At 37.0% G+C, this 26,221-nt stretch overlaps 1 protein-coding gene across 3 annotated transcripts in view; it reads left to right on the top strand.

Annotated features, from left to right (window-relative positions):
• The window catches only part of GMPS (guanine monophosphate synthase), an 89,627-nt gene extending 64,211 nt beyond the window's left edge, over positions 1–25,416 (top strand). For all 3 annotated transcript variants that reach the window (XM_082624653.1, XM_082624654.1, XM_082624655.1), the window contains 9 exons: positions 9,235–9,386; positions 10,478–10,651; positions 12,023–12,128; positions 13,501–13,616; positions 16,464–16,589; positions 19,773–19,888; positions 22,992–23,122; positions 24,034–24,206; positions 25,261–25,416. In XM_082624653.1, coding sequence (XP_082480779.1) covers positions 9,235–9,386; positions 10,478–10,651; positions 12,023–12,128; positions 13,501–13,616; positions 16,464–16,589; positions 19,773–19,888; positions 22,992–23,122; positions 24,034–24,206; positions 25,261–25,362 — 1,196 coding nt within the window. In that variant the 3' untranslated portion in view covers positions 25,363–25,416. The remainder of the gene's footprint in view (positions 1–9,234; positions 9,387–10,477; positions 10,652–12,022; positions 12,129–13,500; positions 13,617–16,463; positions 16,590–19,772; positions 19,889–22,991; positions 23,123–24,033; positions 24,207–25,260) is intronic.
• Positions 25,417–26,221: the final 805 nt, after the last annotated feature.

Genomic DNA, 26,221 nt, shown 5'->3' with positions numbered 1-26,221 from the left:
TAGCCTGCCACTGCCACGGTTCCGTGATCCAGGGACAACTTCCCTGGGAGAACACATGGCATGCCTCAGACTGGTGCATCGTCACTCTGGCCTCTGCTGCGGTAGGCTCGCCCCGCATTCCATACCCCTGCATCCCCCTGGCCTGAGTGAGCCAGAGCCCCCGAATCAGCTGCTCCTTTAACCCCGTCCTGTCTGAGTGAAGAACACATGCCCTCAGGTGGCCTACACGCAGAGGTGGGTTCAAATCCAAAGCTGAACCCCAGGAGCTGTGTGAACAAGGAAGAGAAAGGGGAATTTCTCCCAGCAGCCTCGGGAGCAACGGATTAAATCTCCACAATGAACTTGATGTAGCCTGCATCTGTGGAATACCTGAATAGACAAGGAATCATCCCAAATTGAGGAGGTGGACTTTGGGAGCAATGACATATATATTTTTTTCCGCTTTTCTCTTTTTGTGAGGGTGTATGTGTATGCTTTTGTGTGTGATTTCGTCTGTATAGCTTTGCTTTCACCATTTGTCCTAGGCATCTGTCTGTCCGTTTTTCTTTTTTTTCAATTACTTAAAATAATTTTTAAAATAATTTTTTATTTTAATAACTTTATTTTATTTTATTTAATCTTTCTTTCTTTCTCTTTCTTTTCTTTCTTCTCTCCCTTCCTTCCTTTCTTTCTTTCTTTCTTCTCTCCCTTTCTTTCTTTCTTTCCTTTCTTTCTTTCTTTCTCTCTCTCTCTCTCTCTCTCTCTGCCTTTCTTTCTTTCTTCCTTCCTTCCTTTCTTTCTTCTCTCCCTTTTATTCTGAGCCTTGTGGATGACAGGCTCTTGGTGCCTCAGCCAGGCGTCAGGGCTGTGTCACTGAGGTGGGAGAGCCAAGTTCAGGACACTGGTCCACAAGAGACCTCCCAGCTCCAAGTAATATCAAATGGCAAAAATCTCCCAGAGATCTCCATCTCAATGCGAAGACCCGGCTCCACTCAATGACCAGCAAGCTACAGTGCTGGACACGCTATGCCAAACAACTAGCAAGACAGGAGCACAACGCCACCCATTAGCAGAGAGGCTGCCTAAAATCATAATAAGGCCAGAGACACCCCAAAACACACCACCAGACGTGGACCTGCCCTCCAGAAAGACAAGATCCAGCCTCATCCACCAGAACACAGGCACTAGTCCCCTGCACCAGGGAGCCTACACAACACACTAAACCAACTTGAGCCACTGGGGACAGACACCAAAAACAGCGGGAACTACAAACCTGCAGCCTGCGAAAAGGAGACCCCAAACACAGTAAGTTAAGCAAAATGAGAAGACAGAGAAACACAGACCAGAGGAAGGAGCAGGGTAAAAACCAACCAGACCTAACAAATGAAGAGCAAATAGGCAGTCTACCTGAGAAAGAATTCAGAATAGTAATAGTAAAGATGATCAAAAATCTTGGAAATAGAATGGAGAACATACAAGAAACGTTTAACAAGGACCTAGAAGAACTAAAGATGAAACATGCAACAATGAACAACACGATAAATGAGATTTAAAATTCTCTAGAAGGGTTCAATAACAGAATAACTGAGGCAAAAGCTCGGATAAGTGACCTAGAAGATAAAATAGTGGAAATAACTACAGAATAAAGCAGAATAAAGAAAAAAGAATGAAAAGAATTGAGGACAGTCAGAGACCTCTGGGACAACATTAAACGCACCAACATTCGAATTCTAGGGATCCCAGAAGAAGAATAGAAAAAGAAAGGGACTGAGAAAATATTTGAAGAGATTATAGTGGAAAAGTTCCCTAATATGGGAAAGGAAATAGTTAATGAAGTCCAGGAAGCACAGAGAGTCCCATACAGGATAAATCCAAGGAGAAACACACCAAGACACATATTAATCCAACTGTCAAAAATTAAATACAAAGAAAAAATATTAAAAGCAGCAAGGGAAAAACAACAAATAACACACAAGGGAATCCCCATAAGGTTAACAGCTGATCTTTCAGCAGAAACTCTGCAAGCCAGAAGCAACTGACAGGACATATTTAAAGTGAAGAAGGAGAAAAACCTGCAACCAAGATTACCCAGCAAGGATCTCACTCAGATTTGGCAGAGAAATTAAAACCTTTACAGACAAGCAAATGCTAAGAGAGTTCAGCACCACCATACCAGCTTTACAACAAATGCTAAAGGAACTTCTCTAGGCAGGAAACACAATAGAAGGAAAACACCTACAATAACAAACCCAAAAATTAAGAAGATGGTAATAGGAACATACATATTGATAATTACCTAAAATGTAAATGGATTAAATGCTCCAACCAAAAGACATAGACTGGCTGATTGGATACAAAAACAAGACCCTTATATATGCTGTCCACAAGAGACCCACTTCAGACCTAGTGACACATACCCACTGTAAGTGAGGGGATGGAAAAAGATATTCCATGCAAATGGAAATCAAAAGAAAGCTGGAGTAACAATTCTCATATCAGACAAAATAGACTTTAAAAAAAAGACTATGACAAGAGACAAAGAAGCATACTACATAATGATCAAAGGATCAATCTAAGAAGAAGATATAACAATTGTAAATATTTATGCACCGAACATAGGAGCACCTCAATACAAAAGGCAAATCCTAACAGCCGTAAAAGAGGAAATCGACAGTAACACAATAATAGTAGGGTACTTTAACACCCCACTTTCACCAATGGACCCATCATCCAAAATGAAAATAAAGAAACACAAGCTTTAAATGATACATTAAACAAGATGCACTTAATTGATATTTATAGAACATTCCATCCAAAACCAACAGAATACACAGTCTTCTGAAGTGCTCATGGAACGTTCTCCAGGATAGATTATATCTTGGGTCACAAGTCAATCCTTGGTAAATTTAAGAAAATTGAAATCGTATCAAGTATCTTTTCTGACCAGAACGCTATGAAACTAGATATAAGTTACAGGAAGAAATCTGTAAAAAATACAAACACGTGGAGGCTAAACAATACACTCCTTAATAACTAAGAGATCAGTGAAGAAATCAAAGAGGAAATCAAAAAATGCCTAGAGACAAATGACAATGAAAGCACGATGACCCAAAAACTATGGGATGCAGCAAAAGCAATTCTAATAGGGAAGTTTATAGCAATACAATCCTACCTTAAGAAACAAGAAACATCTCAAATAAACAACCTAACCTGGCACCTAAAGCAATTAGAGAAAGAAGAACAAAAAACCCCCAAACTTAGCAAAAGGAAAGAAATCATAAAGATTAGATCAGAAATAAATGAAAAAGAAACAAAGGAAATGATAGCAAAGATCAATAAAAGTAAAAGCTGGTTCTTTGAGAAGATAAACAAAATTGATAAACCATTAGTCAGCCTCATCAAGAAAAAAAAGGACAAGATTCAAATCAATAGAATTAGAAACGAAAAAGGAGAAGTAACAACTGACACAGCAGAAATACAAAGGATCATGGGAGAGTACTACAAGCAAGAATATGCCAGTAAAATGGACAACTTGAAAGAAATGGACCAATTCTTAGAAAGATATAACCTTCCAAGACTGAACCAGGAAGAAATAGAAAATATGAACAGACCAATCACAAGCACTGAAATTGAAACTGTGATTAAAAATATGTTCCTATGTTCCAACAAACAAAAGCCCAGGACCAGATGGCTTCACAGGTGAATTCTATCAAACATTTAGAGAAGAGCTAACACCTATCCTTCTCAAACTCTATATAGCAGAGTGAGGAACACTCCCAAACTCATTCTACAAGGCCTCCATCACCCTGACACCAAAACCAGACAAAGATGTCACAAAGAAAGAAAACTACAGGCCAATATCACTGCTGAACATAGATTCAAAAATCCTCAACAGGGCCTCCCTGGTGGCGCAGTGGTTGAGAGTCCGCCTGCCGATGCAGGGGATACGGGTTCGTGCCCCGGTCTGGGAGGATCCCATATGCCGCGGAGCGGCTGGGCCCGTGAGCCATGGCCGCTGGGCCTGCGCGTCCGGAGCCTGTGCTCCGCAACGGGAGAGACCACAACAGTGAGAGGCCCGCATACCGCAAAAAGAAAAAAAAAAAAAAAAAAAATCCTCAACAAAATACTAGGAAACAGCATCCAACAGCACATTAAAGGGATCATACACCATGATCACGTGGGGTTTATCTCAGGAATCCAAGGATTCTTCAATATACGCAAATCAATCAGTGTGATACACCGTATTAACAAATTGAAGGAGAAACACCATATGATTATCTCAATAGATGCAGGCAAACTTTTGACAAAATTCAACACCCATTTATGATAAAAACCCTCTGGAAAGTAGGCATAGAGGGAACTTTCCTCAACATAATAAAGGCCATATATGACAAATCCACAGCCAACATCATCCTCAGTGTTGAAAAACTGAAACCATTTCCACTAAGGTCGGGAACAAGACAAGGTTGCCCACTCTCACCACTGTTATTCAACATAGTTTTGGAAGTTTAACCACAGCAATCAGAGAAGAAAAAGAAATAAAAGGAATCTAAATGAGAAAAGAAGTAAAGTCGTCACTGTTTGCAGATGACATGATACTATACATAGAGTACCTGAAAGATGCTACCAGAAAACTACTAGAGCTAATCAATGAATTTGGTAAAGTAACAGGATATGAAATTAATGGACAGAAATTACTTGCATTCCTATACACTAATGATGAAAAATCTGAAAGTGAAATAAAGAAAACACCCCCGTTTACCACTGCCAGAAAAAGAATAAAATATCTAGGAATAAACCTACCTAGGTAGACTAAAGACCTATATTCAGACAATTATAAGACACTGATGAAAGAAATTAAAGATGATACAAACAGATGGAGAGTTATACCATGTTCTTGGATTGGAAGAATCAACATTGTGAAAATGACTCTACTACCCAAAGCAATCTACAGATTCAGTGCAATTCCTATCAAACTACCAATGGCAATTTTCACAGAAGTAGAACAAAAAATTTCACAATTTGTATGGAAACACAAAAGACCCCAAATAGCCAAAGAAATCTTGAGAAAGAAAAACAGAGTTGGAGGAGTTAGGCTCCCTGACTTCAGAGTCTACTACAAAGCTACGGTAATCAAGACAGTATGGTACCGGCACAAAAACAGAAATATAGATCAATGGAATAGGATAGAAAGCCCAGAGATAAACCCACGCACATATGGTCACCTTATCTTTGATAAAGGAGGCAGGAATGTACAGTGGAGAAAGGACAGCCTCTTCAATAAGTGGTGCTGGGAAAACTGGACAGGTACATGTAAAAGAATGAAATTAGTACACTCCCTAACACCATATACAAAAATAAACTCAAAATGGATTAAAGACCTAAATGTAAGGCCAGACAGTATCAAACTCTTAGAGGAAAACATAGGTAGAATACTCTGTGACACAGCAAGATCCTTTTGGACCCACCTCCTAGAGAAATGGAAATAAAAACAAAAATAAACAAATGGGACCTAATGAAACTTCAAAGCTTTTGCACAGCAAAGGAAACCATAAACAAGATGAAAAGACAGCCCTCAGAATGGGAGAAAATATTTGCAAATGAAGCAACTGACAAAGGATTAATCTCCAAAATTTACAAGCAATTCATGCAGCTCAATAACTAAAAAACAAACAATCCAATTCAAAACTAGGCAGAAGCCCTAACTAGACATTTTTCCAAAGAAGATATACAGATTGCCAATGGACACATGAAAGAATGCTCAACACCATTAATCATTAGAGAAATGCAAATCAAAACTACAATGAGGACCTCCCTGGTGGCGCAGTGGTTGAGAGTCCGCCTGCCGACGCAGGGGATACGGGTTCGTGCCCCGGTCTGGGAGGATCCCGTATGCCGCGGAGCGGCTGGGCCCGTGAGCCATGGCCGCTGGGCCTGCTCATCCGGAGCCTGTGCTCCGCAACGGGAGAGGCCACAACAGTGAGAGGCCCGCATACCGCAAAAAGGAAAAAAAAAAAAAAAAAAAAAAAAAAAAAAAAACTACAATGAGATATCATCTCACACTAGTCAGAATGGCCATCATCAAAAAATCTAAAAACAATAAATGCTGGAGAGGGTGTGTAAAAAAGGGAACCCTCTTGCCCTGTTGTTGGGAATGCAAATTGATACAGCCACTATGGAGAACAGTATGGATGTTCCTTTAAAAACTAAAAATAGAACTACCATATGACCCAGCAATCCCAGTACTGGGCATATACCCTGAGAAAACCATAATTCAAAAAGAGTCATGTACCAATATGTTCATTGAAGCTGAATTTACAATAGCCAGGTTATGGAGGCAACCTAAGTGTCCATCAACAGATGAATGGATAAAGAAGATGTGGCACATATAAACAGTGGAATATTACTCGGGCATGAAAAGAAATGAAATTGAGTTATCTGTAGTGAGGTGGATGGACCTAGAGTCTGTCATACAGAGTGAAGTAAGTCAGAAAGAGAAAAACAAATACCGTGTGCTAACACATATATATGGAATCTAAAAAAAAAAAAAGGTCATGAAGAGCCTAGAGGCATATCGGGAATAAGGACACAGACCTACTAGAGAATGGACATGAGGGTTCGGGGAGGGGGAAAGTTAAGCTCTGACAAAGAGAGAGAGTGGCATGGGCATATATACAGTACCAAACATAAAATACATAGCTAGTGGGAAGCAGCGGTATAGCACAGGGAGATCAGCTCGGTGCTTTGTGACCACCTAGAGGGGTGAGGTAGGGAGGGTGGGAGGGAGGGAGATGCAGGAGGGCAGAGATATGGGGACATATGTATATGTATAACTGATTCACTTTGTTATAAAGCAGAAAGTAATACACCATTGTTAAGCAATTGTACTCCAATAAAGATGTTAAAAAAAAGTGCATTAGAAAAAAAATACCTGTACTCAGAAAATTATAAGACACTGATGAAAGAAATCAAAGATGACATAAACAGATGGAGAGATATACCATGTTGTTGGATTGGAGGAATTAATATTGCGAAAATGAGTATACTCCGCCAAGCAGTCTACAGATTCAGTGCAATTCCTATCAGATTACTAGTGGCATTTTTTACAGAACTAGAACAAATATTAAAATCTGTATCTCTGTATGGAGATACAAAAGCCCCTGAATAGCGAAAGCAATCTTGTGGGAAAAAAACGGAGCTGGAGGAATCAGACTCCCTGACTTCAGAGTATATTAAAGCTACAGTCATCAAAACAGTATGGTACTGACATAAAACAGAAATACAGATCAATGGAACAGGATAGAAAGCCCAGAGATAAACCCACGCACCTGTGGTCAACTAATATATTAGAAAGGATCAAGGATATACAATGGAGAAAAGACAGTTTGTTCAATAAATGATGGGAAAACTGGAAAGCTACATGTAAAAGAATGAAATTAGAACATTCCTTAACACCATACACAAAAATAAACTCAAAATGGATTAAAGACCTAAATGTAAGACCAGACACTATAAAACTCAGAGGAAACCATTGGAAGAACACTCTTTGACATAAATCAAAGCAACATCTTTTTTGACCCACCTCCTAGAGTAATGGAAATGTAAACAAATGGGGCCTAATGAAACTTCAAAGCTTTTGCACAACAAAGGAAACTATAAACAGGGCAAAAAGACGAAAAGACAACCTTCAGAATGGGAGAAAATATTTGGAAACGAATCAGTGGACAAAGGATTAATCTCCAAAATACATAAACAGCTCATGCAGCTCAATATTTAAAAAACAACCCAATCAAAAAATGGGCAGAAGACCTAAGTAGACATTCTCCAAAGAAGACATATAGATGGCCAAGAGGCACATGAAAAGCTGCTCAGCATCACTAATTATTAGAGAAATGCACATCAAAACTACAATGAGGTATCACCTCACACCAGTTAGAATGGGCGGCATCATCAGAAAATCTACAAACAGCAAATGCTGGAGTGGGTGTGGAGAAAAGGCAATCCTCTTGCACTGTTGTGGAAATGTAAATTGATATAGCCACTATGGAGAACAGTATGGAGGCTTCTTAAAAAACTAAAAATAGAATTACTATATGATTCAGCATTCCCACTACTGGGCATATACCCAGAGAAAACCATAGTTCAAAAAGACACATGTACCCCAGTGTTCATTGCAGCACTATTTACAATAGCCAGGTCATGGAAGCAACCTAAATGCCCATTAGCAGACGAATGGATAGAAGATGTGGTACATACATACAGTGGAATATTACCCAGCCATAAAATGGAACAAAATTGGGTCATTTGTAGAGACGTTGATGAACCTAGAGACTGTCATACAGAGTGAAGTAAGTCAGAAAGGGAAAAACAAATACCGTATATTAACTCATGTATGTGGAGTGTAGAAAAATGGTACACGTGAACTGGTTTTCAAGGCAGAAATGGAGACATAGATGTACATAACAAACGTATGGACACCAAGGAGGGAATGTGGAGGTGGGGGGTGGTGGGATGAATGGGAGGTTGGGATTCACCTATGTACACCAATATGTATAAAATAGGTAACTAATAAGAATCTGCTGTATAAAAAATAAACTAAAATTCAGAAAAAAATAAAGAGACAACCAAGGATCACTAAATATATGTTTATACATCTCTGTTTTCAAGAGACTGGTCAGTGTGCACTTCTGAGGACTTTGATCCCTGTGTATGTACCACTGCTTTGATTCCCTTGGGGTTATGCTTTTTTGGGGGCTTTTGCTTGTTGCTGTGGTGAAGCACTGAATAAGAGGTGAGGTAATTAGCATAATTTGTGATATTATGGCCGTAGATAATATTTATTTATTTGGTTGCACTAGGTCTTAGTTGTAGCAGGCAGGCTCCTTAGTTGCGGCTCGCTGGCACCTTAGTTGTGTCATGTGAACTCTTAGTTGTGGCATACATGTGGAATCTAGTTCTCTGACCAGGGATCAAACCCAGGCCCCCTGTATTGGGAGCATGGTGTCTTAACCACTGCGCCACCAGGGAAGTCCACGGCCCTAGAATTAATGCCACACGATTCTCAACGGAACAAGATTCAGTGAGTGCCTGTGTATGGACTCTGTCAGTCATAGTTTACTGGTAGTTCTGGAATGTGTAGGCAAATTACGGGGAGATCAGAGGATCCATCTGGGTTTTCTTTTTGTAGTTTGAGCTATCATTTATGATTTTCAAAAATCATGTTAGTTTAAAACATGCTTCTCTCCTCTTACCCAGTGATAAATGCTGCTCATTCTTTCTACAATGGAACAACAACTCTGCCAATATCAGATGAAGACAGAACTCCACGAAAGAGAATTAGCAAAACCTTAAATATGACTACAAGTCCTGAGGAGAAAAGAAAAATCATTGGGGATACTTTTGTTAAGGTACCTTTTTAATATCATCAATGTGTACTATTTTCGATATGAATTTTAGTATTTCTTTCTTGTCATTATACCAAATAACCAAATTTTGTGACTAATTTTGATTCTTTTGTTGGCTAAGAGTTTTACCGTATATTGCTATTATACTGACTTAGTAAAAACTTTTATGTTTTTAAAAAACATATACTTATGTTTTCAGTTTGTTGTTTTCACTGCTTAAGAATAGATATTTTCAGTTGATATTAGATTTTAGTTCTTTGGGTATTTCAATGGCTAGATCTTTTTAGGCTTTTGATGGGAATGTTCATATACCTTTTTGAATCACATTAAGCATGTGTTTTGAGGGTTTTTTTGACTTTTTAAAAAATTTTATTAGTGTATAGTTGGTTGACATTGACAATGTGTTGGGCTTTTTTAAAATTTTTATTGCTAATATTTTGTCTCTTTTTTACATCTTTATTGGAATATAATTGCTTTACAAAGTTGTGTTAGTTTCTGCTGTATAACAGCGTGAATCATCTATATGTATACATATGTTCCCCATACCCCCTCCCTCTTAAGTCTCATTCCCACCCTCCCTATCCCACCCCTCTAGGTCGTCACAAAACACGGAGCTGATCTCCCTGTGCTATGCGGCTGCTTCCCACTAGCTATCTGTTTTACATTTGGTAGTGTATATATGTCCATGCCACTCTCTCACTTCGTCCCAGCTTCCCCTCCCTGCCCCCATCCCGTCCTCAAGTCCATTCTCTACATCTGTGTCTTTATTCCTGTCCTGCCACTAGGTTCCATTGGAATCATTTTTTTTTAGATTCCATATATATGTGTTAGCATACAGTATTTGTTTTTCTCTTTCTGACTTACTTCACTATGTATGACAGACTCTAGGTTCATCCACCTCACTACAAATAACAATTTTGTTTCTTTTTATAAGCATGTGTTCTTAAAGGAGTTTATTTTGGAGGATGGTAGATTTCATCTCCTGGTCAGTATTACAAAAGGACTCTTAAGAAATTTAGCTGAAAGTATAAAATTTTGCTGTCTTTTAGAAGAATTCATCTCTTAAAAGGCTGTTTTACTCCTGTTGTTTATAGATTGCCAATGAAGTAATTGGAGAAATGAACCTGAAACCAGAGGAGGTTTTCCTTGCCCAAGGTACTTTACGGCCTGATCTAATTGAAAGTGCATCCCTTGTTGCAAGTGGCAAAGCTGAACTCATCAAAACCCATCATAACGACACAGAGCTTATCAGAAAGTTGAGAGAGGAGGTAAAAGCTTATGAGAACTTTCGCATAAAACCTCCCTCCCTTAACCATTTTTAAGTGTACAGTTCAATAGTGTCAAGTGTATTTGTATTGTTGTGAAACAGATCTCTATAACTTTTTCATTTTTCCAAACTGAAACTCTATACCTGTTAAGCAACAGCTACCCTTTTCTCCCTCTCCCTAACCCCTGGTAACCTACCATTCTAATTTCTGTTTCAATGAATTTGACTACTTTAAATACCTCATAAGTGAAATCATACAGCATTTGTTTTTTCGTGACTGGCTTATTTCACTTAGTATAAGTCCTCAAGTTTCATCCATATTGTAGCATTTGATAGGATTTCCTTTTTAAGCTGAATAATATCCTGTTGTGTGTGTGTGTGTGTGTGTGTGTGTGTGTGTGTGTGTGTATAGTTAATTTATTTATCCACCGATGGACATTTGGATTGCTTCCACTTTCTTGTTGTTGTGAATTGTGCTGCTGTGAACATGGGTTTACAGATACCTCTTGGAGCCCGTGCTTTCAATTCTTTTGGATATGTACCAGGAAGTGGGATTTCTGAATCTTATGGTAGTTTTATTTTTAATTTCTTGAGGGACTTCCTTAATGTTTCCTTAGAAGTTATACTATATTACAGTCCCACCAACAGTGCACAAGTCGTCCAGTTTCTCCATACCTTGCCCAACGCTTGTTCTTTTCCGTTTTTTTTTTTTTTTAATTAGTCATCCTAATGAGTGTGAATTGCCTGTACCTTTTTATTATTTTAGGCATCCTAGTGGGTGAGAAGTGGTAGGTTATCTCACTGTGGTTCTGATTTGCATTTCCCAAATAGCTAATGTCAATCATGTTTTTTGTGCTTATTGGCTACTTATATGTCACCTTTGGAGAAATATCTATTCGGATCTTTTGCCCATTTTTAACTTGGCTTATTTATCTTTTTATTATTGAATTGTATTTGTTCTTTATATTGTCTTGTTACAGCCCTTTATTAGATATATGATTTGCCTTGTGTAGGTTGTCTTCACTTTTTTGATGGTATCATTTGAAGAGTTTTAATAGTTAAACACTAGTATATTTTCTGATTTCCTTGTATTACAGTGAGAACTAGATCAGAGATTGGTGGGTAGGTTTGTTCTGATTTATTTCTATTTAAGAGGTTTACGTTTAAAATGTGTTTCAAAGAGAAATATGAAGACCACTAAAATATCTAATTCCTTATAAGCACATAGGAAGAAATACTTTAAAAGATGAAGTTTTAAAAACTGATTTTTAAAGGTAAAAGACAACAGGAAAAGCCAATAATTTGTTACTTTTTGTTTTCCATGTCATTTTGGTTACTAATTTGTATTAATTGGCCTTTTTATTCCCTGTAGGGAAAAGTCATAGAACCTTTGAAAGATTTTCATAAAGATGAAGTAAGAATCTTAGGCAGAGAACTTGGACTTCCAGAAGAGTTAGTTTCCAGGCATCCATTCCCAGGTAAAAAATAGAATTCTGTTTGATTTGTTACTGTGCCTTCATGTTGAACAAAAATCAATTCAGACAGCTTTTGAAGTAATTTATCATCTTAGGGAATATGTAATTTTAAAGAAAGGAAGGGATGGATAGGGAATAAATATTCTTTTTAGTGCCTACTGTATATATTTCATTTTATTAAATACTCATTTTTTATTGTATATATATTTAAATATTACATTATACTTGTGTAAATAGATTGTCATGGAATGTTGCCATCAGATGAGAAAGCTAAGAGATATTTTAATAACATCGCCACACAATTCTTAGTGTTAGAACTTGGGTTTATATGTTCTTTCTACTATACCATGATGTATTCCACAGGGATAAAACTCAGTTCTCTGAAATCCTTATCCCCTGACTTGTCTGAATGGCTGAACCATTTCTTTGCACAGTGCTGTATGTATTTAATTCATGACCAAATGAAAATATTCAGTTTTTAAATAGTCATTTGCTGTCATAAAATAAAATTAATTAGAGGTGGTATTTGTTAAAGTTAGGACTGTGAGTCTTAACCTGTTTTTGTTATGAGTTCTTGAGCTTGGCAAATCTTATACCTCAGTTTCTAGGTCTCTACAATAGTCATTGGGTGATGAGTTGAGGGAATGGTCTAATTAAATGAAAAAGCATAGTAATAGTTAACATTTCTTGAGTACTAGTATGTGCTAGGCATTCTGCTAAATACAGTATTTTACACATGTTGTCTTATTTGATCCTCACAATAGAAACTATTATGATCCTGTTGTCCAGCTGAGATAATTTTGGGACAGAGGCTAGATTGCCAAAAGTTATGCAGGTTGGGTTTGGAACCAGGATTCTAGCCCCAATAAGCTCTTCTCAGAGTTTGTTACTCTTAACTACCATATTGCCTCCATAAACAGTGTTACAAAGGTATAGCCCATATGGAGATTAGCACTTGTTTATATTTTCAACTGTAGTAATTTGAGACGTTCAGTCCCTAACGTGTGTTGGCAAAGGATTGTGTATGAAAGTAATTTTAAATAGATTGGCATGTATATTGTGAATTAAAAATATTTATTGGAGAATTTTGAGATTCTTAATACAGGGACTATTAAAATAAGAGGTGTATATCATTGATGTGAACAGAACTGAAGCATTCTAAAAATGATGAGTTGGATGGGAAACTAATAGCTGCATTTCATATTAAACACTTTAAAAAACCTAAAGTGTATATGTCAATTATATTTCAATAAAACTGGTTAAAAAAACAATGGCAAGGGTGTTTTATATTTTGGGAATAGTGACCTTTTTTTATTTAAAATTTTATATTAAACATAACATTTATATTAAATACTATTGTTACTCTTCTCTTTAGGTCCAGGCCTGGCAATCAGAGTAATATGTGCTGAGGAACCTTATATCTGTAAGGATTTTCCTGAAACCAACAATATTTTGAAAATAGTAGCTGATTTTTCTGCAAGCGTTAAAAAGGTAATAATTTGTGTTGAATTTGTTTTTTTAGGAGCTTTAAACAGACACAGCTAATTGGTGCAAGGAATTGAATGGATTCTTGCTGTACTCCAGTCTTTACAATAAAATTGATTAGGGTTTCATTATTTGAAAATTCAGGGTAATTTAACCATTGGAGATGACTATGAAGAAAGTATTCTACAGACACTCTTAAATGCAGACTTCTCTTTTCAGCCATTCCATATATTTTAACAGATTGGATACCTTGAATCCCTGAAAATACTAGATACAAAGTATTTTAAAATACCCTTTCAGGGCTTCCCTGGTGGCGCAGTGGTTGAGAGTCCGCCTGCTGATGCAGGGGACATGGGTTCGTGCCCCAGTCCGAGAAGATCCCACATGCCACAGAACGGCTAGACCCGTGAGCCATGGCCGCTGAGCCTGCGCGTCCGGGGCCTATTCTCCGCAACGGGAGAGGCCACAACAGTGAGAGGCCCGCGTACCGCCAAAAAAAAAAAAAAAAAATACCCTTTCATATTTATTGCAAGAAGGCAAGGGAGATCATTGTAGTTCTAAATTGAGGATGATGGAAATGTCTCCAGTTCTTCTGTATATTTGGTGCCTAAATTTATAATCTGTGTTAAAGTGGGCTTTGGTTGGTAGTGCTTCCAGGTGTCAGACAAGAAGCAATGTAAATTCTCTTTGGAGTCTCTTCACCCAGACCTCAAAGAATTCCCATAAATAGAGTTTCAACAAATATGAGTTTACAATAAAAAACTATAAAATAGATATAAAAGTAAGGCACCATGAATGAGAGCTAGTGGAAACAACTAGTAGAAGACCCTCAAGTACTTCAGATACTGGAATTAGCATATAGGCAACATTTAAAAGTACTGAGAATTAAGAGAAGCAATTTTTAATAAGAATAAGGTATATAAGAGACTAAAAAGTGACTGGGGAGCTTTGAAAAAAAAATTCCATTCTAGAAATGAAAATAACTCAAATTAAAAGGAGCTAAAGAGAGAATTAGTGAAGATTGATGTTAACTTATCCAGAAATTGGAACAAAGCATCAAAGACAAAATATGATTCAAAGAGGTTAATGTAGAATGAGAATGTCAACTTTAATGTATATCCAGAAGGAGATAATAGACAAAAGTATTGAAATTCCTCCACACTGGTGAAAGATACCATGCCTCAGATTCAGGAAGCATAATACATCCCAATCAGGATAAAGGAGAAGAATTTGACACCTAATAGGCATAACTATGGAAGGTACAGACTGCCAAAGACAAAGCAGCTGCAAAGAAAAGAATGATTGCTGCATAAAGGAAAGGCTATTACTGGAAGCAGTAGTTAAAAGCAGGAAGAATTCAAAGTACCAAGAGAAAATAATTGTGAACAATAGTGAACAGATAAACTGTCTCAAAGAACTAGGGCAAAATAAAGACATTTTCACATAAACAGAATTTACTACCAACTGTCTGTTACTTAAGGAACTATAAAGGCAGTGGTTCTCAACCCTGGCTGTGTATTAGATTCAACAGGGGGAGCTTTTGAAGTATTCTATGCTTGGGTCCCTTCTCCCTAGAATTTATTTAATTGATATGAGATGGGACCTGAGCATACTAAGAAATTTGAGTGTATAGCTAAGGTTGAGAACCACTGTTTTAAAGTAATGACTTGAGGAGAAGCAAAAGGATACCAGTTGAAAGGTCTGAGATACAGGGACTGGTAAGCAAATAAAATGGTAAATGGATAAAATTAAATAGACATGGACTGTATAAACTGATCTAAATTTTGGTGTTTATTAAAAAAAATAGTATAACATTATATAGCTAAAATAGCATATAAGCCACAGGGGGATCAATTGGAGTTAAAGCATTCAAAGATCTTTGTATTTTGGGGGGCTTCCCTGGTGGCACAGTGGTTGGGAGTCCACCTGCCAATGCAGGGGACGCGGGTTCGTGCCCCGGTCTGGGAGGATCCCACGTGCCACGGAGCGGCTTTGGCCCGTGAGCCATGGCCGCTGGGCCTGCGCGTCCGGAGCCTGTGCTCCGCAGCGGGAGAGGCCACAGTGGTGAGAGGCCCGCGTACCGCAAAAAGAAAAAAAAGATCTTTGTATTTTTTGCCATATGGGCAGAGATGATTCTCTTTTGTTAAATATCCCCACTTAAGGGGAAATGATAAAGAATAAAAATGGAGGGTTTAACTTCACAACTAGTAAAGGGGAAATAAATGAGCTGGGAGAAATCATCAGTTCAGAGGAATATAAAAAAGGAGAAAAATATAAAAAGTGGGGCAAATAGAAACTACTGAGTTAAATGGTAGGATGGAATTCAACCATATTATTAACCCACAATTAAAAGGATTAACATCTTTAGTTAAGACGTAATTGTCAAACTAGATTGAGGAATAAAATCTAACTATAGTCTGTTTACTTTGGGATAGGAAGAGGGAAGGTAAAAGAACAGAAAAACATATACCAGGCAAATAAACCAAAAAAGAGGAAATAGGTAGAGATATATTAATTTCAGACAAAGTTGACTTTATGGCAAAAAGTTTCCTTAGAGATAAGGAGAAGGTTTGACTCACGTGAGGTGTCCCTTGCTGTTGACAGAGGATTAAAGCCTCCATGTATGTAAATCTAATCTGTGTTTCTTGTCCTGATATTTAACTTCTCATAGCCCTGGCCCTCAGAAATGAAATTCTGACACACTGCATAGCACACACAAGTCAGAGAGAAATACCAAATAGAATCTATTGCTATAAACCAGAAAGTGGTAGATACATAAGATAGTAAAATGTACCAAAAGAGTGAATACTGTATTTCTTGAAACCCTGAGAAGTGTGTCTTTGGTTTTCCTAGCCACATACACTATTACAGAGAGTCAAAGCCTGCACAACAGAAGAGGATCAGGAGAAGCTGATGCAAATTACAAGTCTGCATTCACTGAATGCCTTCCTGCTACCAATTAAAACTGTGGGTGTGCAGGTGAGTTGTGTGACTTCATTGACCTGTGACATAACTTTCTGCTGCTCTTTTTGCTCATATTAAAATAGGAATGTCTTAGGAAAGTGAAATATGAAAGTATATACACCAAGTTTAAAAATGTAAAAAGGCAATATTTTATAGAATGTTTATGAAGTGAATAAGGTAATAGGAACTAAATATTCAGGCTGAGATTTTATAGATTTGAAATACCTGTCACTAAAATAAAATACCTGTAACTAAAGTGAAAAAAATTCAAAGAATGATTTGCTATAGGATTGGCTTGCTTGCTTCTGCCTTGAAGAACAGGTACCGAGAGGTCATGTCCTCATTTATCCTTCTTGATATGAAATATTTTGTGGCTTTAGAAGTCTCTAACTGCGAGAAGGCCCCCAGATGTACATGTTACACTATTTACGCATTGTTCTCAGCTTGTGTATTCCTTAAACCAGTGTCCTCTGCCTCTTCAACATGTCCCGTCTCTCCCTCTCTCTCTCTTAGCTGTGATAACGTACAACTAACATTTTCAGTATGTTCTGTCTTTCCAATTGTAAAAGCGTATGACTGTAATATAGTTCTCATTTTTGAAATGCTATTCATAGATTATATTAAATTAAGTTCTTTATTTATATGATCATCAGGTGAGTTTCTGGGGGGGAATAGCTTGGGAATCTAGGGAAGAGGAAGGTTTCTGTGATTTAGAATTTGAAGTTAAATGAAAACTAGAAAAGGTGTCAATAATTCAACTCAGAATGGTGCAAGTGCCAGTTAAGTGGGTTAATGTGTTTATAATGTTCTCTTATAGTAGAATTATGCGTGGGAAGAAATTAAATACATTTTAGAGATTGTTCATCTAAAACTTAATATATACTCTTTTCCATAAATATGTGAATCTGAGCCATCCTTTTAAATTCCTCTTTCCCCTGAATTCATGTAGCTCTGTTTGTAAATAAGACAATAAAAATTCATCGTTACTTTAAAATTAAGCTAAAATATTTTAGTTCATGGAAATGATAGGGCCAGCTATTTCCCCTCTTCTCCCTCTTTTTAAAGGTCCTATGTGAAAGCTACTTATATTGTTTTTAAATCATGTTGAAATAACCATTCCTGGAATTGTAGGAATAATTTTCTTTCAGTGGTGTATGGATTATCTCATTTATCATATGCAGATTCATTTTGAAACTCATCATATGATATTTCAGGCAGATATTACCCTACTATATAAAAATAGAAGAGCAGACAAGTGGTATTTTTTGTTTTTGTTTTTGTTTTTTCCAGTCCTAAGTAGATCTGTTATAGAAAACTTCCAGCTCTGTATGCTAACTCCTGCTAGGCAGGGAGTTGAACTAGTTCCCCATTCCCCTTTTTTGATAAGTTCGTAGATAATGCTATGGATAAATAAATAAATATAATTTGTTGGATGAGTGATTTCTTTTTTAAAAAATATGATTAACATATATATACACTACTATATATGAAATAGGTAAGCAACTGTATAGTACAGGGAACTATATAACCTGTAATGGAAAAGAATCTGAAAAAGAGTATATATATATATGTGTGTGTATATATATATATGTATAACTGAATCACTTTGCTGTACACTTGAAACTAACACAACATTGTAATAACTACACTTCAATTAAAAAAAATGAAGCTTATTCAGGCTCCACTATTTTTCCCATCAAAATAGAAGTTTCTTTTGTTGTTGGTTATCTTAACTTTATCTAGTCTCTTAGGCCTTTGAAGCTGAGACTCTTAGAAGTCCAGATAAAAATCATAATTCATGGTTAGTATAGCAATGAAGTTTATTTTCTAAATACCAAAATAAACTGCATTTGTAAAAAAAAAATGTACAGTACATTTAAAAAGTAATTCTCCCTATTTCTGCTCTCCAGTTAAATGTTCCCTCCAGAACCATTTAGAAAGAAAATGAAAGGGAATTATTGACACATTGTTCATCACCTTTTTCTCTTAACTGAACATCATGAACTTCTTTTCATTCCATTGCAAGTAGATTCTTATTCTTAACTGCTGCCTTATATTCCATGTATGATTATACCATAATTTATTTAATCATTCCCCTACCAATGGACATTTAAACCATTTTTACTTTGTCACTATTATAGGCATTTCGGCAAGTAATAACTTATTTTTTCAAGCAGTTATTCATGTATTTCAGTAATATTTTCTGGATTAAAGAGCATGTACATTTTAAACTTTGATAGATACTATTAACATTCAAATAGTCTGAATTCTTAAGTTTACTGTGTATTAGGTAGTTATCTAATGAATCTTACTTTTAAGTTGCTTTTCAGTTTAATTTTTTTTTTTAAGCAAATGACTTGGATTAAGCAGGACAGAGGAAACGGGAATCAGTATGATCAGTTTTATTCACTTATTTTAAAATTAACTTTCTTATTTTAAAGGAATAAATTATTTTTATATCTGACTTGAGAATCCTTTATCCATCTAAAGGATTTGGCAGATCTTGTCTGCCAAATTAAGTGTGCTGGCTATCTGTAGTTCGGCAGGTATTTGGAATGAAATCCCAGTGAATCTCTGGTGTATGTTGAATAAATTATTGAAATTACCGTGACACTTCTTTTTAATGTCTGAGCTGATTTAGGTAGAATTTAACAGGGGATGTTAGGGACTTCCCTGGTGGTCCAGTGGTAAGGAGTCCGCCTTCCAGTGTAGGGGACACGGGTTCGATCCCTGGTCAGGGAACTAAGATCCCACATGATGTGGGGCAACTAAGCCCACACTGCTGAGCTTGTGTGCCTCAACTAGAGAGCCCGCGTGCCACAAACTACAGAGCCCATGTGCTCTGGAACCCACACAACACAGCTACGGAGCTCACGGGCCCTGGAGCCTGCGTGCCACAACTAGAGAAGACAAAACCCGCACAGCACAATGAAGAGCCCACGCACCGCAGTGAAAGGTCCCGCATGCCTCAACTAAGACCCGACACAGCCAAAAATAATGAATAAATAAATAATACAAAAAAATGTTAAATAGGGGATTTTAATTTAGGATTTGTTTATATCATTAGCAAGCTATCCATATGTATTTATAGTCAAGCATATTTTTGTTTAATGGTGTCGTCATGCATGAAATATTTTCCAGTCCATCTTTTGAATTCTGTAAAATCATTAAAATTATCAATTGTATTTTTATTTTCAGGGTGACTGTCGTTCTTATAGTTATGTGTGTGGAATCTCCAGTAAGGATGAGCCTGACTGGGAATCTCTTATTTTCCTGGCTAGACTTATACCTCGCATGTGTCACAACATTAACAGGTATGTTCTGCAGGTGGTGGAGGGGTGAGATGTAATGGAAGGATGTGTTTTTTTTAAGGTCTTCCCATGTTGAAAGACCAGTGGCTCAAGTGTAGATACAGGTATGTGCTTAGGTCATAATCCAGCAGATATTTAATAATACCTTGTACTTTGTTCCTTCATCACAGTGCAATCATCTGCTTATTAAAAAATTTTTTGCTTGAGAAATAGGAAGGTTTTTAATTGTAGTATGAAATACTAAAGACAGCTTTAAAAACATGTCTTCCCAATTAGCAATTTATACTACTTGTTTTATGATTAGATGTTTTATTCCAGAAGGATTGAAAGAATTGTACAGGTTATAGAATTACCGTTAGGGACTTAGTCAATTTAATAATAATTCCAGGGTAAATCAAAAGAAAGAGACATATGCCAGATATCGTCAAAGTAACAGCATTAAATGTTTAAAAAATTTTGAATTTAGTTTTTCAGATCCAGTTTTCCTTTAATTTACACATTAATTTCTTAGGTTCGATATATCAATAACTGATTTATTGATACAATCTTTATGTAATACTGAGCATTGTTTGTTATAAGTTCAAAAGTCTTACTCATTTAGTACCAGATTGCTAATTAAATGTTCTTATTTAACAGTGTTTCACTCTTTTCTATTTTCTTCGTGGGTTTTAGGCAGTTAACAACCAAAAAGAATTTCTTGAGATTTTAGTTTACTCAAATTAGCTACAGAAATTATAAACCTACTTGTTGATGTTTACTTAGCAGGGTATGTATATTTCTATACTGGTGTGGCTAGTATTTGTAGGCTGGTATGGCCTTCAAGACAAGAAGTCAAAGGGAAATCACATTTTTACTGATGGGAACATGTCCTTTAAAAGGCTTGCATAGATGAACCGAAGGCCCCCAAATACGGAAGCACCTTTAACACACTGAAAGGGTGAATTATTAATAAATAATGGTAAATTTGTAATTGCCTGTTTTGAATGAAGATAATTCTCTTGGTTAAAATAATGGTTCATAATTCATCTTCTGAAACATGCTAATACCTAAATAAACTTCATAGGTCATACAGAAAATTCCCTTTCACTAAGTTTGGCTCCACAGCTTTTACTATATAATTAATACATTTTTCATTTCACAACATTCTTGTTTCATCTGTCTCTCTGTCCTTTTCTTTTGCCCTGTCCTTTTCTTTTGCCAAAGAGCACTTACCCTTGTTTAAACTTTATCTTGGTCCTTTTATAGTCTGGTTTCTCTGCCTGTCTTTTCTTTTTTCCCCATTTGTCTCCCCCTCCATTCTTAACCCTTCCTCCCTCCCCAAAAAAAGGAAAAAAATAAAGTCTAACAACCAATAAACAAAAAACTAGATTTTAAATATGAACCTAGCAAGCCCTTAAAGGGTGTTGGTGAATTTTTGATTTCTTTGCCAGGGTCTTTTTTTGGGAATTGGAATTTAAAAAAAAAAAAAAAGCTTTCCATTTTTACCAGTCTTTCCCCCCTAATTTGCATGCTGGAATCTTTATACAGAGAGGGACGGTTCCAGTTTTACTGGAAGGCTGCCTCTCCCTGTACATTCTATGATCACTCTTGTTTGAACGAAATAAAAGAAAAAGGAGCAAGTTCATGGCATTCTTTTGCATAGTTGCTTTTTTCCTCTAAGGATTGTTTATGAGCTCTAGGAACTATTTTGTTTAGAAGTGTGGCTTACTTTCTATGCATGGAACAAAACCCTTCTTGTGACAGTATGTTTGGAAGGAGGCAATGAAGTATTTGGTGGTAGTGGTGGTTTTAATCTGATGCTTTTTTCTTCCATATGTTTTATTTTAAGTACCTATTAAGAAAAAAGAAAAAAACATTATTAAACTTCACCATGGTAGTTGCAGGGGAGATTTATTTTCTCTGCTAAAGACAGATAGGGCTAAGGAAAAGGGACAGTTGCCTGCTGGCTGGAGTTGGATTGGAAAGAGCCAGGTGGCACTCATCTCTACCCCTTCTCTCTCTTGTTTTCTGGGTGAAGGTTGTAGAACAGATTCCCCAAACCAGTGGCAAGATTCCCCTTGAACTGTTGTAATTATTTGATCCTAATTTCCTCAAGCTACCTTCCAAATCCTACTTTTATTAACATCTGCAGCATATCTTCATAAGTTTGAAACAGACATTTACTTGAAGCAGTAGTAAGTCATTCCTTTTCAACCAAGTCTTAACTTTGGTGATATTCTTAACCTTTCTTTGGGATCAGTGTTTTCCAAAATGTAAAAAAAAAAAAAAAAAAAGGTTGAGTTGGCAGTCAAATAAGTTTGGGAAATTCACTGTAGTAGTCTCATCTTGGAAGTTTCCAGCGCATATTAGCATATTATAGTTTCTGAAGTTTTGTTATAAAACCTATTTATTTAATTTAGTGTTTCCCCAGGAATTTCCTAGGGCTACCATAACAAATTTCCACAAACTGGAAGGCTTAAAACAACAGAAATCTATTATCTCACAGTTCTGGAGGCTGTTGAAGGCTATAAGTCTGAAATCAAGGGTGGTGTCAGCAGGGCCATGGCGCTCTCAGAAGGCTCTAGGGGGAGAATCCTTCCTCGTCTCTTCATAGTTTCTGTTGTTTGCTGGCAGTCGTTGGCTTGTGGCAGTATAACTCCAATCTTTGTCTCCATCTTTACACGGCTGTCTTTTCTCCATGTGTCTGTGTTTCCAGATTTCCTTTTTCTCAGAAGAACACCCACCAATCACTGGATTAATCCCCCCAAACACCATTATGATCTTTATTCGGTTACATTTACAAGGAGCCTATTTTCACCCACAGATTCCAGATGGACATGAAGTTTTGGGGATACACTTCAATCCAGTACATTAAATGGAAAGAGGATTGTGATAATCACTTATATCTTTTTGCACCTTCTGAGATACTAGTATTCCAGAAAATATACTTTGAGGAAGGTTCATAGAATAGAGACCCTTCTATAATCTTATATCCTATCCTACCTATTTGGGGATTTGAAGTAGGTAAGAGAGGGGCCTGAGAACAAATGGAAAGAATGTTATTTTATGTAATTTGCTTCTCTTACTAAAACGTATTTTCTCTATAATTTTCACTACCCCCTTCTAGAGTTGTCTATATATTTGGCCAACCAGTTAAAGAACCTCCTACAGACGTTACTCCCACTTTCTTGACAACAGGGGTGCTCAGTACTTTACGCCAAGCTGATTTTGAGGCCCATAACATTCTCAGGGAGTCTGGTAAGCTGCCCATTTTGTTCATCACTGAATGCTCTAACTAGATTTTGGAAGCATGTCATTATTATTTCTAGTAGGAGGACTCAGCTTTTAGTTTTATTATTTAATTCTTTGGGTAGTTCTGTGACATTGCCTTATCTGTATAAAATTTATTCACCTTTGTGGTCATTTGCGGACATGTACAAAGGGGCAAAAAATTTGAGTTGCTCAACTCATATGTTTCCAGCTGAGGTTGAACAAGGCAATCCTCTGCCTTCTTGTTTCAGCTCTTTCTATAAACAAGTGTCCTTTTTGTGGTCTATTTAATGACATGTTTTTTGCATTTTTGTGCTTTTTGTTGGTGATTTCACTGTTTAAAATAGTGCTGAGGTGCTGTCTAGGTTCCTAAGCATAGGAAGGCTGTGATGTACCTTACTGAGAAAATAGGTTTGTTAGATAAGATTCATTCAGGCATGAGTTATAGTGCCGTTGGCTGTGAGCTCAACGTTAATGAACCTACAATAAATATTGCATAAGGTGTCTTTAAACAGAAACACACATAAGCAAGGATATGTATTAATCAGTTGATGAAAGTGGTCAGGAACCTAACTCTGTATTTCCCCTAGGGTTAGTGGCTCAGTATTTTCTTATTCAGTGTCTGCAGTATAGAAGATAACTACTATGAATAATGAATTGACTTTATATCACATCACTGTAACATATCACTGCAGTCATCAAATTCTGTAATTTGTATTTGTGATTATGTTTACTTACAGTGCTATGAGAGTAGCTAAAAACAGTATACATGATGACAGTCCTAAGAAGTGGTGTGTGTATGTGTGCAATTTTAGATCTGTCTGGGGGGATTTAATTGAGCAGAGAATGCTTTTCTATGGTGTGGTGATTGGTTCTACATGTTACCTTCCTTTCTTTAGGGTATGCTGGGAAAATCAGCCAGATGCCGGTGATTTTGACACCTTTACATTTTGATCGGGACCCACTTCAGAAGCAGCCTTCGTGCCAGAGATCCGTGGTTATTCGAACCTTTATTACTAGTGATTTCATGACTGGTATACCCGCAACCCCTGGCAATGAGATCCCTGTAGAGGTAACTTATACTTTTTTTCCTAATGTACATTTTTAATACCTTATACATTTTATAATAATGGTGAATGGAATAGGCTATGGCAATGTTGGTATTTCTGAGGTTGGTTTTCTGTTCATAAAATAGGCTCTTTTTAATCTCCACGTAATTGGTTGTTTAATACACTATAGTAGAAAAAGGCCTTAAGTTTATTAAACTCCAGATTTCTGATTACTGTGTGGAGAATCACCAACTCTGATCTATCATTTTATCTAATCTTGCCAACCTCTACTTTATAAATAGTATCCTCCAAGTAGAGAAGAAAACACTAAGAGTGAAGAAGAGTTTATTAGACATAAGGGTGAGATTTGATGGCGTTATGGCCAGGCACCCATGAATTTCTTATTGCTCTGCCTATTACCAATTGCAGTTTTGATCACCATCTTCCTTTCTTATTATCCCTCCACTAGAGTGTTCCAGAGGAGCTATTTGCATAGTGGCAAATGAAAGTCAAAGTGAGACTTTATTAGTTGGACCACTGTTCCAGGACTGTAATACAGGGCTCTGATTATATATAGCTAGATAGCTGGGTTGGAGAATGTGGCTTAGAGTTTGTTTTCCCTTAGGCTCACATTTGCCAAGTCTCTGGCCAGTCAAGTGACAAGGCCTTCCTCGTCTATACATGTAGCAGTGATTATTATTACCTTGCATTACGTGCCACCTTGGTGGCCTCGATGTTGTAAGCCACAGATAATTTGTGAAGCATCGGCATAAACCCGTAAAATCAGATACTTGGATGCCACAGCAATGTCAAATTGCTATAAATGCTTCTAAACACTTGTTATGGACCAGTAACAAACATGACTTGCAGACTGCACTTTGAGTAGTACTGAATTTAAGTCACTTAAATCTGTAGAGGGTCACTACATAAATTAATCATAAATATATCCCATATACAGAGAGGACAATAGTAAAAATAGATTATGTTTTAATTTCAAATTACAATTGCAGGACTTCTAAGTCTGTTAGACACACAGTGGACCCTGGCTCTTTATTTATAATCTTTGTTTTATAACAGGTGGTGTTAAAGATGGTCACTGAGATTAAGAAGATTCCTGGTATTTCTCGAATTATGTATGACTTAACATCAAAGCCCCCAGGAACTACTGAGTGGGAGTAATAAACTTCTTGTTCTACTAAAGTGCCGTGTGCAGATTAAATTGATTAGAAACCATTCCTAGTATTGACATGCAGTACTGTCAAAACAGTTACTGGAGCAACTACATCACATCTGAGTTCTCTGCAGCAAAAATCTACGGCTTAAGAGCTGAGGTGGGGATAACTAAAAGGGACTGAAGAGTTTGTATGGGTATAATCAAAGCACCATTGCCTACACTCAGACAGACTGACACTGCTTTTGCCTTTACCTCTGCCTCACTTGTTCTTTATGTATAAACTCACTGTTGCTATTGATGTCTCTGTCATCGAAGATGTATGGGAGTGGGTGAGTTTGGGGTCTGGTAATGGACTTCTTTCCCCTTGCCAGTTTCTAAGAGATGTTAGAAACACCATTATTTACCAGTGTGACTTAGTATGTATTCCTTATGGAGAATCTGCGTTTCCCGAAAAGTAACCTCATTCCTCCAAAGGTTCTGGGAAGGGGTCAACATATCAGATAAAGGTTTAGGTGGGCTATTCCATCCACTTTTGCAGGACACTGGGGCCATAAAATGGTAAGCTACCTTAAGATGGAAAAGCACCAGGAATTTGTTCAAATACTTTGAATTTTATGTCATCACAGCCATGGGAGGAAGGAACTATGAGTAGTCTCAGTTTAAAATGTTTTCAAATCACGCTCCACGTTGCATGCTGTCAACCTGTTCATTGGTAAGGAGCTTTATCCTCCCAGCCTTATTGCCAGCTCCCATAGCCTTGTAGAGGAAGTTTCTCTTCTCTCCCCAGAAGACACTGTCTTTGGCCTAGCTTAGATAAAGTTCAAGCATTTTAATCTTGTTTGGTCCGAGGAGCAGCTCTGAGAT

The sequence above is a fragment of the Mesoplodon mirus genome (assembly GCF_964341445.2).
Source record: "Mesoplodon mirus genome assembly, chromosome: 6".
NCBI lineage: Eukaryota > Metazoa > Chordata > Mammalia > Artiodactyla > Ziphiidae > Mesoplodon > Mesoplodon mirus.
This window is presented reverse-complemented; position numbering and strand designations above follow the sequence as displayed.